Below are 16,009 nucleotides of genomic sequence, written 5' to 3'. Positions count from 1 at the left end.
AGATCTGTGGAACTTAAAATGGGGTGTCACAGACTTCTTACTGGCGTCAAGCAATGATCCACTGTACAAAGAGTAGGATCTAAGTCTTGCCCCTCTGAACGTGGGGTCCGGGGCGACCACACCGTCTGCCCCCTCCCCCACACGGTAGCTATGCTACTGCTGCGGAGCTATTGCCTTTTCTTCCCAATCCAAAATACTGATGGATCCAACTGTCTTTGTTCTCCCTTCTTGGTTTGCTCCTCTACAGGAGAGAATTGAGGCCTTTGTGTTCAGGTCTCAATTTTTGTCGTTGGTTAGACATTCCAGAATCCTTCACAACCACTGATTATGATCTGGATAAAATGTATTTGAACAGGCAAGTAGGATGATACCTATTCTCACTTACAAAATTCTAGATTATACAGAATCTTGCCATTTTTTATTATGACTAAATACCATTTTTAATTACTAACATTTACCAATATAAATATAAGGTGAAAACATTCAAAGACACTTCTCTTTATTTTTCCAATAATTCTAGGGTTACCACAATTCTACAAGATGTTCACAACTGTTATTAACACGTATACAATAAATATAAAGCAGATGTAAACATAATATTAAAATAACGTTTTTACATCAAAATGAACAAAAAAGGATGTAACATTGGAGGGCATGTCAGGAAACTAACAGAGATCCACTTACAGCTCAAACATACTTTCCATCTAGACACCTGTTCTTAGAACAGAATGTAAATATTAATTACAACTTTTGCTTTCATTTAGAAAAATGTGATCACCCACAAAAGGCCAGATCAAGTCTGCTAAATTTTTCACTCTTGAAAAAAATCTTTTCATGGTGCTCAGCAATCATGTTAGTGTTGTGATGCTCCAAAAACAATATCAGAAATGTTAACCGGCCACCTAAGTGATATCAACTAAGGAGTACCTATCATTTTACCCAACACCAGAGTAAATGCATGATCTTGCTGCCTTGATTCCCATGAAAAGTTAAAACTGCTTTTGATGAACTCACCAATCTAAAATGTTCAGGAACTGTGCTTTTTCTCATATTCTGTATTTACCATCCACTCATTTTGAGTGGGTAAGTTTCTCCTTATCAGGATATGACCAACACTTTAGGTGCTGGAACGTCCTTTTTTTCTCAGTTTGCATTGTGCATACCAGTGTCCAATCTCTTGCTTGATGGTCTCTCTATTATGCCGGAATGCAGTTTGACAAAGTGGTAGAAGTAGAGACAAAGAGCCGTCCACCCCTCCTGTAATCTGTCTCAGGAGTGTTTGTATTTTAAGACAGATTACACTTGGCAACAGTCAGCGGACAGCAAGTTAAGACTTTCCTGGTGTTTAAGAGTGATTTTCTAGAGGCTAAAAACCTTATTTGGAGTACATTGCAATTCATTTAGTAACTGAACTGACCATCAGGTGACCTTAACTTCATTGAACTGATGGTGATTATTTCAAAAAGACTGCCAAGGAGTAGAAAGCTCAAAGTAAAAATGGTGTAAAAGTTTGATATGGACTGTTGGATTAAAAGGTCTCACCGATTGAAACCTGTCTTATACTCCATGGTTCCTAATTTATAAAAAAAATGTGTTGGTAAGAAGCAAGGCCCAATGTAACAACTTACCTCACCATGGAATGTAAATAGCTTCGAGATGTTGGCCATCAATGTAATCAGTTTTGTACAGTTGTAACTTTCAACTGTAAGACATTTACTACATACTAGACATTTAGATGGTTTCTCTGCTCTGTGAGTTCTCTAGTGAATCTCAACATGGGATTTACAGTACGTTTAGAACAAGAGAATAGATTCTCAGTTGTGTGATTCTCTCAGGTTTTATTACATTTAGCTTTCTAAGTAATACTTCCTAAATTCTTAACATGAAAACTGTGTCTCTTCTTTGTTGCTGCTTTCTTCCATGTCAAAATCCTCTTCTTCGACACTTTCTGGATAGGAAGACATCTTATCTCCTGTGTGAGTTCTCTCATGTCTAGAAAGATCTGATTGGTTGATAAAACATCTTTCACACTCCAGGCATGAAAATATCTTTTCTCCTCTGTGAATTCGGTGGTGTATTTTAAGCTGAACTTTGCTGGTAAAGCATTGCCCACATTCTAAACACGAATATGACTTCTCTTTTGTGTGAACTTTCTGATGCCTAACAAGGGCTGACTTTTGGTTAAAACATTTCTTACAGTCTAAACAAGTAAATGGTTTCTCTCCTGAATGAATTCTCTGATGGTCAGCAAGAACTGATTTCCTAGTAAAACATTTACCACATTCTGGACAAGAAAATAGATTCTGGCCTGAGTGAATTTTCTGATGTTCTACAAGATTTGATTTCTTCGTAAACCACTTCCCACATTCCAAACATAAGAATGGCTTCTCACCTTTATGAATTCTTTGATGTTTAACAAGATGTGATCTTTGAGTAAAACATTTTCCACATTCCTGACATGTAAATGGCCTCTCCCCAGTGTGACTTCTTTGATGGATCTCAAGCTGACTTTTACGTGCGTAAAATTTTCCACACTCTAAACATGGAAATGGCTTCTCCCCTGTGTGAATCAGCTGGTGTTCAACAAGAACTCGTTTTCTAGTAAACGACTTTCCACATTCTGCACAGGAATAAGGCTTCTGACCCGTGTGAAATCTCTGATGTTCTAGAAGACTAGATTTATAAGGAAACGATTTGCCACATTCCTCACATGAGAGAGGCCTTTCAGAAGAGTGAATTTTCTGATGTCTAAAAAGAATTGCCTTTAGTGCAAAGCACTTTCCACAAGTATCGCAAGAAAATGGTTTTCCGACTGTCCGAATAACCTGTTCTCCTACATGAGAATTTTGAGTCACAGCGTTGTCACAAGTAGTACATAAGAAATGTATCTGTCCTGTGTGTGCCGACTCATATTTAAAAAGATTAGAACGCGTAAAACATTTTCCACATTCAGAACATATAAACTGCATTCCTGCTCTTTGTGTTACACCGTGTGATTTACCAATAGATGGTTCTCGATTACAAGCATTAGTTGAAAGATTTGTGCTTGGATGTCTTGGGGGTATTGGCGTGGTGGAATTTCCTCCAAGAGAATCTTGTCTGATGTTGTTATCCTCCACTATATTGTCCTGTGATAATCCTGTTGAGCTCTTGGTGTTGTCATCTGTTGAAGAAAACCACACTTATTACATGATATTTCAGATTTACCAAGCATTTTCTCGCTTTATGCCAGGGGTGAGACCATTTATGGCCCACAATGTCACTTCCTCTGGCCCCTGGGCAGATTCTCGGGGACCACAGTGCTTGGGCCACGGACTCCGTTTCTCTGGCCCTTTTTTATGCCAGAAAGTGGTGTAAATAGCTATAATAAATGCCCAGCACTATCTGTGAGTGGGGTTGTGGTAACAGTAGTCCTTTACATTGTTTACCATACCAACAGTAAGCCCTGGCAGTGTTAAACAAAGGTAGTGCATGGATCTGGTCCCCTAGCTCCTCATAGATTGTAAGCTTGCGAGCAGGGTCCTCACTCCTCCTGGTATCTGTTGATTTATGTGATTATTGTTATTCTGTAATGTCTTTTATTGTCTGTACAAGTCCCCCTCTAAAATGTAAAGTGCTGCGGAATATGTTGGCACTATAGAAATAAAAATTATTATTATTATTATTATTATCTGGGAAAGATCGCATAATATCTCAGGGTACTCATACTTTTATTTAACCTTGAAAAACCCTTTCAAATAAGATAAAATACACAACTAAGGAACTAAATTTTGACTTGTACGAAACCCCAGTTTTCCCATGCTTAGTGCATATTACTCACCAGTGCTGATATCTGTATGAATTTCCTCTTCTTTACACATCACATATGTTTCTTCTTCACTTTCTATAATTTCAACTTTAATATCAATGAGATCTTCCGCCTGATTTCAAAATGGGGACAAATTAATAGTTATATACAACTGAACTATAATATAGTTACAGAAGTTGAGCACAACATATTAAAAGGGTTAATAAACAAAAGTAGATGATGGCATCCCATGAAATGCTGTAAAAACGTGCTCTTTTTTCCTCTATAACCAAATTACAGTGACGTTTCAACACTGAGACCTATTTAAGAGGATACCGAGGACACCATGAACCCCTACCGATTAGATGTCAGTAGCTCACACTGCAGCCAAATGTATACCGAGTACAAAGCCATGATGTACAATACAAAGTTATATTGTGGTACCGTGTTAACCAATAATGTAAATACTTTTATGCCCAAAAATGACAAAAGTATTCTCGGAATGATACCTTTATGATACCCTGTCTCTGAAAGCTTGCATATTTTTTTTTTTTCTGGTTAGCCAATAAAGGTATCATTCCGAGAATACTTTTGGCATTTTTGGGCATAAAAGTATTTACATTGAGTACAAAGCCGAATAAGCACAGCTCCGTATACTGTGTAGTGGCCATTCTGTGGTACTATAGCTAAGCTCCCAATGAAAACTACATGGTAAACAGATTTGTAACCAACAAGAACCATGACACCCACGTTGGAAGCAACTAACTAGGCCCCAAAATCTAAAAATCACCACACTATCTAATACAGTCCTGAATATAAACAAATCAGATTAAAACTCATGTAGCTCCTCCACTGGACGTAAAGAAACCTAAGCTCTATTTACCTGATGATCTTCCGCATAATTCTGGGAATGAATAGGACTGGAACATCTCGCTGGTGAATTTTTTGTACTGGATGCAGCTGTAGAAAATTCAGTCAGTGAGTGAACAGATTGTCAGTATGTGATGACCAGGACTGATGTAGCCAGGTGACCAAGAAAACTATACACTGTGTGCAGAATTATTAGGCAAATGAGTATTTTGATCACATGATACTTTTTATACATGTTGTCCTACTCCAAGCTGCATAGGCTTGAGAGCCAACTACCAATTAAGTGAATCTGGTGATGTGCATCTCTGTAATGAGGAGGGATGTTGTCTAATGACATCAACACCCTATATAAGGTGTGCTTAATTATTAGGCAACTTCCTTTCCTTTGGCAAAATGGGTCAGAAGAGAGATTTGACGGGCTCTAAAAAGTCCAAAATTGTGAGCTGTCTTGCAGAGGGATGCAGCAGTCTTGAAATTTCCAAACTTTTGAAGCGTGATCACCGAACAATCAAGCGTTTCATGGCAAATAGCCAACAGGGTCGCAAGAAGTGTGTTTGCCAAAAAAGGCCCATGAATTGAGGAAAATCAAGCGTGAAGCTGCCAAGATGCCATTCGCCACCAGTTTTGCCATATTTCAGAGCTGGAACGTTGCTGGAGTATCAAAAAGCACAAGGTGTGCGATACTCAGGGACATTGCCAAGGTAAGGAAGGCTGAAAAATGACCTCCTTTGAACAAGAAACATAAGATAAAACGTCAAGAATGGGCCAAGAAATATCTTAAGACTGATTTTTCAAAGGTTTTATGGACTGATGAAATGAGAGTGACTCTTGATGGGCCAGATGGATGGGCCAGAGGCTGGATCAGTAAAGGGCAGAGAGCTCCACTCCGACTCAGACGCCAGCAAGGTGGAGGTGGGGTACTGGTATGTGCTGGTATCATCAAAGATGAACTTGTGGGACCTTTTCGGGTTGAGGATGGAGGGAAGCTCAACTCCCAGACCTACTGCCAGTTTCTTGAAGACAACTTCTTCAAGCATTGGTACAGGAAGAAGTTGGTATCGCTCAAGAAAAACATGATTTTCATGCAGGACAATGCTCCATCACATGCATCCAACTACTCCACAGCGTGGCTGGCCAGTAAAGATCTAAAAGAAGAAAAAATAATGACATGGCCCCCTTGTTCACCTGATCTGAACCCCATAGAGAACCTGTGGTCCATCATAAAATGTGAGATCTACAGGGAGGGAAAACAGTACACCTCTCGGAACAGTGTCTGGGAGGCTGTGGTGGCTGCTGCACGCAATGTCGAAAACAGATCAAGCAACTGACAGAATCTATGGATGGAAGGCTGTTGAGTGTCATCATAAAGAAAGGTGGCTATATTATTTCTACATTTTGTGCACTGATATTGGTTTACCTGGTGAAAATAAACAAATGAGATGGGATTATATTTGGTTTTTATTAAGTTGCCTAATAATTCTGCACAGTAATAGTTACCTGCACAAACAGATATCCTCCTAAGAAAGCCAAATCTAAAAAAAACCCACTCCAACTTCCAAAAATATTAAGCTTGGATATTTATGAGTCTTTTGGGATGATTGAGAACATAGTTGTTGATCAATAATAAAAATAATCCTCTAAAATACAACTTGCCTAATAATTCTGCACACAGTGTATAATTCCTCTGACATACAATCAATAAAAGTATTTTCATACCAGGTGATGTAAGTGGATGTTGGTTCTCCGTCATAACATCTTTGTATTGATCCTTATGTCCTTCTATATACTCCCACTCATCCATGGAGAAATAAACTGTGACATCGTGACACCTTAAAGAAACCTGTCACACACAATGATACAGTCATCATCCAGACACCATACCCCCATGTCAGCAAAGTTAGTACTCCCATAGCGCCCTGCCACAGTGCTTAATACAAGACAGAAGTATTGCAGTGTATGTACAAGCGATTGAAGTTCAAGTTCCCTAGGAAGACTATAAAATGAGTAAAAAATAAGTGTAAGGAAAATTAAAAATAATTAAACTCAAAAAGATATAATTACTCTAATCACCTCCTTTTCCAATTATGTACCATATTTGTAATTAGGAACGGTAACATTTGGACAGTACCAAATCTTAAGCGTGTGAAATGCTGCTCGATGGGGTTGAGATCGATTGATTGACTCAGTCATTGCAGAATATTCCACTTTTTTGCCTTAAAAAAACTCACGGGTTGCTTTCGCATTATGTTTTGAGTCATTTGTCCATCTGTACTGTAAAGTGCCATCCAATCAACCTTCCAGCATTTGGTTGAATCTGAGCAGAAAGTATAGCCCTATACACTTCAGAATTCATCCAGCTGCTTCTGTCTTCAGTCACATCATCAATAAACACTGGTGACACAGTGCCATAGGAAGCCATGAAAGCCCACACCATCACACTGCCTCCATCATGTTTTACAGATGATGTGCTGTGCTTTGGTTCATGAGTCGTTCCAAGCCATCTCCATACTTTCTTTTTCCCATCATTTTGGTACAAGTTGATCTTTGTTTCATGTGTCCACAGAATGCTTTTCCAGAACTGGACTGGCTTCTTTAGATGTTTTTTTTTGGCAAAGTCTCATCTGGCCTTTCTATTTTTAAGGCTGATTAATGGTCAATTCTCTGTATTTGCTCTCATGAAGTCTTCTCTTTATGGTAGACTTAGATACTGAAACACCTAATTCCTGGAGAGTGTTTCACTTGGATGGATGTTGTGAAGGGGTTTTACTTCACCATGGAAAGAATTCTACAATTATCCACCACCATTGTCTTCTGTTGATATCCAGACCTTTTTGCATTCCCAAGCTCATCAGTGCGCTCTTTTTCTTGCAGAATGTACCAAACTGTTCATTTGGCCACTTCTAACATTTCTGCTATCTTTCTGATGGATTCTTTTTTTTCAGCCTAATGATAGTCTGTTTCTCTTCCATTAAGAGCTCCTTTGTCCGCATAACGTGGATTTACAGCAACAGCTTACAAATGCAAATGCCTACCTGGAATCAGCTCCAGATCTTTTACCTGCTTAATTGATGGTGTATTAACGGGGAATAGCCCATGCAGCCCATTTAAGAGCTTTTGAGATAACTGTCCAATTACTTTTGGTCCCTTTAAAAACAGGCAGCTACATATTAAAGAGCTGTAATTCCTAAACCCTTACTCCAATTAAGGTTCGAATACTGTGAAATTAAAGCTGAGAGTCTGCCATTTAAGCCTACCATTATTTCTTGATGTAATATCATAATTTCCCACTATTTATGGGCAGTGCTCACCTCTCCAGTCACCAGCTCAATGATCTTGTTGGTGAGATCTAGGATCATCTCCTCATGTTTTCTCTCATATATCAGTGAGTGAAGTGGAGGCTTTGTGATGGGACTCTGCATCCTGTTACATCCTCCTGACATATGGGGATGGCTGCTGAAGGTTATACATTCAGTAGATGTCTTCTTCACTAACATGCAATCCTATGTAATATCAGAGTAATGCCATTACAATCATTTCCAGGATCCCTCACTTTTTCAGTGTCTCACTAAGATAAGAATGACTATGTCCCTCACCTCTCCACTCAACAGGCAGATTATCTTTAAAGTGATGCTTAGTATCTTCTCAGTCATCTCCTTGCTTATCCACAGTGGGTCAATCAGGGAAAGGATCATTGTCTCATATAGGAAATTGTAAGGAGAGATTAACTCTGAGTATTCAGAATCTAAACAGAAAATAAAAGTAAAATATAAAAGTAATGAACACTGGCAACTCCAGAAACAGGACATTCGGCAAGTTTTAGCTATGTTGTCTGGAAGCAGAGAGCCTGATTCCAGCAATGTATCACTTACTGGACTGATTGGTGAGATTTGGACAGAATCCCGGTTTTCTCTGTTGTAGATGGTCAGAATGCTGAGCTCTGTATAACCCCGCCCACACCCCTGATTGGTAGCTTCCCATGTACACTGTACATTATAAGCAAGCTGCCAATAAGAGGTGTGTGCAGGGTTGTTTTCTAGTGCTAATCTGCTGATAGAACACTGATTGTATTACTTGCTCAGCAGCATGTTGTAGTTTTAACACATCCCTGGAATCAGGGTCTCACTCCTACATTATTTTAGCTCTCAGCTAAAATAACAAAGCCCCGCTGACAGATTCCCTTTAACTGCACGCCTTCTGAACAGCAAATTGCCCAAGTATCCTTGCCCACATCTTGTCAGACACTCCTTACATCAGAACTCCTAAAGTCCGTGCACTTCAGAAATGTTCTGTAGATCCCCAGCTATTGAATCTTCTCATCTAACTCTGCAAAGACACTCCTAGGCTTTTTTAATTAGACCTGGCATGACCGTTGACTGTCATTTCTTCATCAAACGTTGTGAAACAAGATACCAATACACTCTTCGATAAACAATGGAACCTCCTCTGCACCTCAATTAACCCCTTTACGACCTTGGGTCTTTCTGTTTTTGCGTTTTCGTTTTTTCCTCCCCTTCTTCCCAGAGCCATAACTTTTTTATTTTTCCATCAATATGGCCAAGTGAGGGCTTTTTTTTGCGGGATGAGTTGTACTTTTGAAAGGCACCATTGATTTTACTATATCGTGTACTGGAAAACAGGTATAAAATTCCAAGTGTGGTGAAATCGCAAAAAAAATGCAATTACACATTTTTTATTTTTTTTATCATGTTCCCTAAATACTAAAACTGACCTGCCATTTTGATTCTCCAGGTCATTACAAGTTGACAGATACCAAACATGTATAGGTTATTTTTTACTTAAGTGGTGAAGAAAAATCCAAAAAATAAAAAAAGCGCCATTTTCCGAGACCCGAAGCGTCTCCATTTTTCAGGATCTGAGGCTGGGCGAGAGCTTATTTTTGCGCGCCGAGCTGAAGTTTTTATTGATACGATTTTGGGGTAGATACAATGTTTTGATTGCCTGTTACTGCATTTTATTGCAATGTTGTGGCGACCAAAAAAACGTAATTCTGGCATTTTGATTTTCTTTCTCATTATGCCGTTTACTGATTGGATTAATTCCTTTTATATTTTGATAGATTGGGTATTCCTGAATGCAGCAATACCAAATATGTGTATTTTTGATTTTTTTTATTGTTTTATTTTGAATGGGGAGTGATTTAAACTTTTATATTTTTTTTAAAAAACTTATTTTTTTTTCTTTACTTTTTACTTGCTTCAACAATCTCCTTAGGAGACTTGAAGCTGCGATCTTCTGATCGCTTGTGCTACACATAGCAGGACTCCAGCCCTGCTATGTGTAGCAAAAATCATCATCTGGTATGAACGCTGGCCACGGGGCAGCGCTCATAGCAGATCTACAATGAAAAGCATGGGGGTCTCCTGCAGACCCCCAGTTTTCATGCCGACCCTTCGGCACACCATGATCATATGACAGGGGCACCGATGGGCGTGGTTTGTGACATGCATCTGGAACGCTCTTGTTAAATGTCGCTGTCAGAGGTTGACAGCGGTATTTAACATGTTAATGTGATCAGATCAGCTGTCATGTGGCTGAAAAGATGTGGGCTCAGCGTCGGAGCCCGCATTAAAGGGAGATACACGACCTATATGTCATAGGTCATGAAGGGGTTAAAGGAAATCTGTAATCAGTATTCTGCTACCTCATCTGAGAGCAGCATAATGTAGACAAAGAGAAGCTGAATCCAACGATGTATCACTTAGATTACTGGGTGCAGCCATTCTCACACAATCAGAGCTTTTAGATTTATCAATGAAGTAGAGCTGAGAAAGCTTCCCCTGCCCACACCAGGCTCTGTATATGCAATGTCCATAGACAGTGAGCTGCCTGTCACAGGAGGGGGCGGAGTCTGACTAGGAGGCTCCTGCTGCTGGGTCACAGCAATGATAAGCTCCTGGTACTAAAACAATCATTGCAGGCAAACAAAACCAAGGAGCTTTATAAGAGAGAAATTGCTGAAAGCTGTGCTTTAACCCCTACAACATCCTGTCTGCAACTTACATAGCAAACGCCTGCTGACAGATTCCCGTTAAAGAAAGTCTGTCAGCAGGTTTTACGTCTTGTTTTACGTCTTCCATGTCATGCACAGTCTGTTCAACTCTCTTTGTGCAGATCCTGTAACCTACTATGCAGGTGCTGCGGATGACTTAGGAAACGTTAGCCATGTCAATCAAGGTAGGAGGGCCGGGAACTGTAGCGATAAAGGAAGTGTCGAGCACGAACCAGCGATACCCATTGGACTGGAAAGAGCCGATTAGAATTCAAGATGGGAGGATTATAAGAGGTATTTTCTGACATATGCAGGGGAGATGGGCAGTTATGAAAAGGATGCAGTAGCGCTGTTCAAAACAACTTAAAATTGGTGGATTTACTTTATATAGGGAAAACCTGGTGACAGTTTTCTTTTAATTTCACTGCGGATGAGGTTGCATTGTTTGTACAAGAGTGAATTGTTGGTCTGGTAATAGTTTGTTAAAAAAAGTTTAGGAGTGTCTTTCCCAAGTTGGCTGAGAAGAGTCAATACAACTGGTATGAAGTCAAAACTCTCAAGACAATTTCTTGCCCAGAAGATTCCTCAAAAGCCCTCCAGGATAAACTGGACAATCTGAAAAAGAGACGAAGGAGAAACAAAACCCTTTTCTTCTGAATCTCTAAGACCATTCAAGCGGCTGTGCCATGATAAGATCTCGTCACCCATCCACAGAACAGGTGATACGTTGCTGATTGCTGGAGGTCGCAACACTGGAACCCCAACTGCTTATTGAAGCATAGGTCTCCTATTTTAATAGAGTGGTGGTTGAGGAGGCACATTAGGACAGACAAGCTGGCCACCTCCGTAAGTCCAAATGTAACACTACTCCTGTAGACCTTGCAGAGGAACATGCCATGGTTGCCAAATTTCTCTTCTCTTTAGCATAAATTATTATTCTGAGGAAAGTAAACAAAACTATACAGGGGTCTGAACTTACAGTTATATGAAAAAGTTTGGGCACCCCTATTAATCTTAATGTTTTATAAAAATTGGTGTTTTTGCAACAGCTATTTCAGTTTGATATATGTAATAACTGTTGGACACAGTAATGTTTGAAATGAGGTTTATTGTACTAACAGAAAATGTGCAATCTGCATTCAAACAAAATTTGACAGGTGCATAAGTATGGGCACCTCACCAGAAAAGTGACATTAATATTTAGTAGATCCTCCTTTTGCAAAAATAATAGCCTCTAGTCGCTTCCTGTAGCTTTTAATGAGTTCCTGGATCCTGGATGAAAGTATTTTTGACCATTCCTCTTTACAAAACAATTCCAGTTCAGTTAAGTTTGATGGTCGCCGAGCATGGACAGCCCTCTTCAAATGATCCCACAGATGTTCAATGATATTCAGGTCTGGGGACTGGGATGGCCATTCCAGAACATTGTAATTGTTCCTCTGCATGAATGCCTGAGTAGATTTGGAGCGGTGTTTTGGATCATTGTCTTGCTGAAAGATCCATCCCCTGCGTAACTTCAACTTTGTCACTGATTCTTTAACATTATTGTCAAGAATCTGCTGATACTGAGTGGAATCCATGCGTCCCTCAACTTTAACAAGATTCCCGGTGCCGGCATTGGCCACACAACCCCAAAGCATGATGGAACCTCCACCAAATTTTACTGTGGGTAGGAAGTGTTTTTCTTGGAATGCTGTGTTTTTTTGCCGCCGTGCATAACGCCTTTTTGTATAACCAAACAACTCAATCTTGGTTTCATCAGTCCACAGGACCTTCTTCCAAAAAGAAATTTGCTTCTCCAAATGTGCATTTGTATACCTCAGCCAACTCTGTTTGTGGCGTGCTTGCAGAAACGGCTTCTTTCGCATCACTCTCCCATACAGCTTCTCCTTGTGCAAAGTGCGTTGTATAGTTGACCGATGCACAGTGACACCATCTGCAGCAAGTTGATGCTGCAGCTCTCTGGAGGTGGTCTGAGGATTGTCCTTGACTGATCTCACCATTCTTCTTCTCTGCCTTTCTGATGTTTTTCTTGGCCTGCCACTTCTGGCCTTAACAAGAACTGTCCCTGTGTTCTTCCATTTCCTTACTATGCTCCTCACAGTGGAAACTGACAGGTTAAATCTCTGAGACAGCTTTTTGTATCCTTCCCCTGAACAACTATGTTGAATAATCTTTGTTTTCAGATCATTTGACAGTTGTTTTGAGGAGCCCATGATGCCACTCTTCAGAAGAGATTCAAACAGGAGAACAACTTGCAAGTGGCCACTTTAAGTAGCTTTTCTCATGATTGTATACACCTGGCTATGAAGATCAAAGCTCAATGAGGTTACAAAACCAAAAAAAGTGCTTTAGTAAGTCAGGAAAAAGTAGGTAGGAGTATTTAAAACAAGAAAATGATAAGGGTGCCCATATTTATGCACCTGTCAAATTTTGTTTGAATGCAGATTGCACATTTTCTGTTAGTACAATAAACCTCATTTCAAGGCAGAAACATTACTGTGTCCAACAGTTATTACATATATCAAACTGAAATAGCTGTTGCAAAAACACCAATTTTTATAAAACATTAAGCTTAAAATTAATAGGGGTGCCCAAACTTTTTCATATAACTGTACATAATACTCCCAAGCTAAGTTTGACAAAGCAACTAAGGAAACTAAAGGAGCAGACTATGATATCAGCTTTGTCACTCCCCAAATAATTCTCTGTTAATACCAGCCTAGTCATCATATCAATTAAACTCCCTACACCCCATTACATGCTTATAAACAAACCTTTTTTTCAAAACTTTCATTAATTTCTAAAAGGAGTTTTCAGATTCTAGAAAACTGCTGTACCCGGGCTTTAATTTATTAAAAAAGAAACAAACTGGGCCTTACTCAGCCTCACCGGTTCAGTGCAGAGTCTCAGTCTCTGCTGCTACTCCGGAGTCTGCTATTGTCTGCAGCGCTGATGTCACATCAACAGCGCTGCAGCCAATAATTGAGCTCAGTGGTTTGAGTTTCTGGAATACCCTTTCAATGAACCTAACAACCAGATTTAGGGCAAAATCCCACTCTTTTACAAATACTGTATTTCATCTCTAAACTATAGAAACACCACATATCTTTTAACACTGTTTTCCGCCTTACCGGACTTGGATATCTCCAACATTGTAAATTTCACAGAATATTCTCTAAAACCCCCTCATCCAGTACATACATGGAATTAACTTTTCACCTTTCACAAATCATTCAATTCACCCACTAGGAGATACAAATTACCAATAGTCTCCACAGACGCCTGCTTCTGTAATAAAACACTAAAAGTGGACCGCAAACTTTGCCTGTGGTCGTGTGGCACTATCCAGTCATTTTATCATGATATCTGAGACCCAGTGGTGTATCACTAATAGAAACAGACCACACGGCCGCTATGGGGCCCATGAGCCAGGATGGCCTAGTGCCAGTGCCAGCACCGGGCCTCCCCTGCCTGTCATCGCACTTTCAGCTGTATCGGCATCCTGGATGCCAATACAGTTGAAAGCAATAGTAGAACAGATATCTCCCTCCTCTATCATTCTGCTCTGTGCATCTGGCGGGATGTGGTCACTACATCGCACCCACTCTGTAAAGCTTCAGACCACATATTGCAAAGACAGCAGCTGCAGGGGAACAAGGAGAGAGGAGTATTTTTTGTTTTAAATCAATGGGAACCCTTATACCGTGGACAGAGATATGTAGGCCAATTATACAGTTTGCAGGGCTATGTAGGGACCATTATACTGTTTGGAGGGCTATATGGGGGCCATTATACAAAAGGAGTGTTGTGTTGGGGGCATCATACTATGTAAAGGGTTTGGTAGGTGCCATCATCCTGTATGGAGGGCTGATTCGGGTCCAACATACTGTGTTGGGGTCACGGTGGGGGTATCATACTTTGGGTGTGGGAGTACAGTAGGGTCATCATACTGTGCATGTGAAGGATAATGTGTAGGAATTAACTGTGTGGGTATCATACTGTGTTTGGGGGGAACTTTTGTTGGCATCATACTTTATGGGGGCCAAGAAAGGGGTATCAGTTTGGTTAACAAGGCCTCAGAGAGAGATTCTGGCTTGTTTCTCGCTCTCCAGATCCAATACAATTCACTCTGGTTAGCTTCCCCCAGCTGACTGACTGAGGTAAGCACCTAGCCTGGTTGCAGAGCTAGCCAGGTGCAACCAACCAGAACCTGTAGTGGTAGGATTTAACCCCAGAGCCTACCTGGCTTTGCCACATTTGTGTATGTATATAAATTTGCATATTTTTGAATGCTGCCGGTGAGTGCACACAATGAAGATTTAATTGACTCTGGAGCATTGGGATTTCTTGAAGGTGTTTTCACACCATAGACATTTCAACAAAATAAGTGGCTGTCATACGCAGAGACAGAGTAGATAGGTTCATTCCCATTAAAGTATATGGGAGTTACACAAAAATTATTTTAAATCCAAAAGGTTTATTTTTTGAGGAACCACCAGCACAAATATATAGTTACTTTTTCACCTGATATACTCTACATCTATAGACAAGATTTAACTATTTTTCATAGTGCATGCCAAGTAGAGTTTCACATGCCTTACCTGGTAAAGAGGGAGGTGTATGGTTGTCTATCATTACATCCTTGTACAGATTCTTGTGTCTTTCTACATACTCCCACTCCTCCATAGATAAATGGACAGTGACATCCTGACACCTTATAAGAACCTGACACACAATACAGTCATTAGAAAGACACAATGGGCCACATTTCTTATTATGCTTTATTTTGGAGGAAATTTCACATGTTTAAAAGTCACATCTAAAATTGAGCAAATTTGTGACATCTGTTTCTCATTCCAAAAAGAAAGAAGAAAAAACACATGTCTGCAACATGTAAATGCACTATTATACTTATTTATCAATGGTCAAGAAAGTCGCACATTAGTATGTAGAAAGCATAAAAACAGTAAACAAAAATTGCAAATGCTTACATAAATTAGGCAGAATTCTTAAAGGGGGTGATCTAAAATTAAAGTTGATTTAATCCTAAATGTCTATCTATTTAATGAAATAATCTATTCTCTTTTTTAATATACTTTAATTAAATAGTCCCTACCATTTCCCTTCTACTCTATCGCCTTTATTTATTTTTTATTTTATGACTTCCTTTTTTATAACGTTTTTCTTGAGTATCTCAGTACATGCTGGGATTCTCAAACGAGATGACATCAGGTGGAAGTGCTTATGGTCACTGCTGCAGCCTCTGTCCCCACCCTGAACCGAAGCATCAGCAGTGACGTCTGTTTCCTGGATAGGGCTAGTCCCTGCTCTCTGCGTTC

General features: G+C 39.8%; 1 protein-coding gene across 3 annotated transcripts in view; it reads right to left on the bottom strand.

Moving 5' to 3' along the window:
• Positions 1 to 482: 482 nt before the first annotated feature.
• LOC141273120 (uncharacterized) overlaps positions 483 to 16,009 on the bottom strand; it is a 53,768-nt gene continuing 38,241 nt past the window's right edge. For all 3 annotated transcript variants that reach the window (XM_073684536.1, XM_073684538.1, XM_073684537.1), the window contains exons 6-12: positions 15,272 to 15,395; positions 8,251 to 8,399; positions 7,966 to 8,157; positions 6,374 to 6,497; positions 4,671 to 4,747; positions 3,821 to 3,920; positions 483 to 3,163 (exon numbers count right to left, since the gene is read on the bottom strand). In XM_073684536.1, coding sequence (XP_073540637.1) covers positions 1,878 to 3,163; positions 3,821 to 3,920; positions 4,671 to 4,747; positions 6,374 to 6,497; positions 7,966 to 8,157; positions 8,251 to 8,399; positions 15,272 to 15,395 — 2,052 coding nt within the window. In that variant the 3' untranslated portion in view covers positions 483 to 1,877. The remainder of the gene's footprint in view (positions 3,164 to 3,820; positions 3,921 to 4,670; positions 4,748 to 6,373; positions 6,498 to 7,965; positions 8,158 to 8,250; positions 8,400 to 15,271; positions 15,396 to 16,009) is intronic.

This window comes from Phyllobates terribilis, unplaced genomic scaffold (assembly GCF_046119375.1).
Source record: "Phyllobates terribilis strain yellow unplaced genomic scaffold, ASM4611937v1 Scaffold_5__5_contigs__length_657084704, whole genome shotgun sequence".
In the NCBI taxonomy this organism is placed as follows: domain Eukaryota; kingdom Metazoa; phylum Chordata; class Amphibia; order Anura; family Dendrobatidae; genus Phyllobates; species Phyllobates terribilis.
This window is presented reverse-complemented; position numbering and strand designations above follow the sequence as displayed.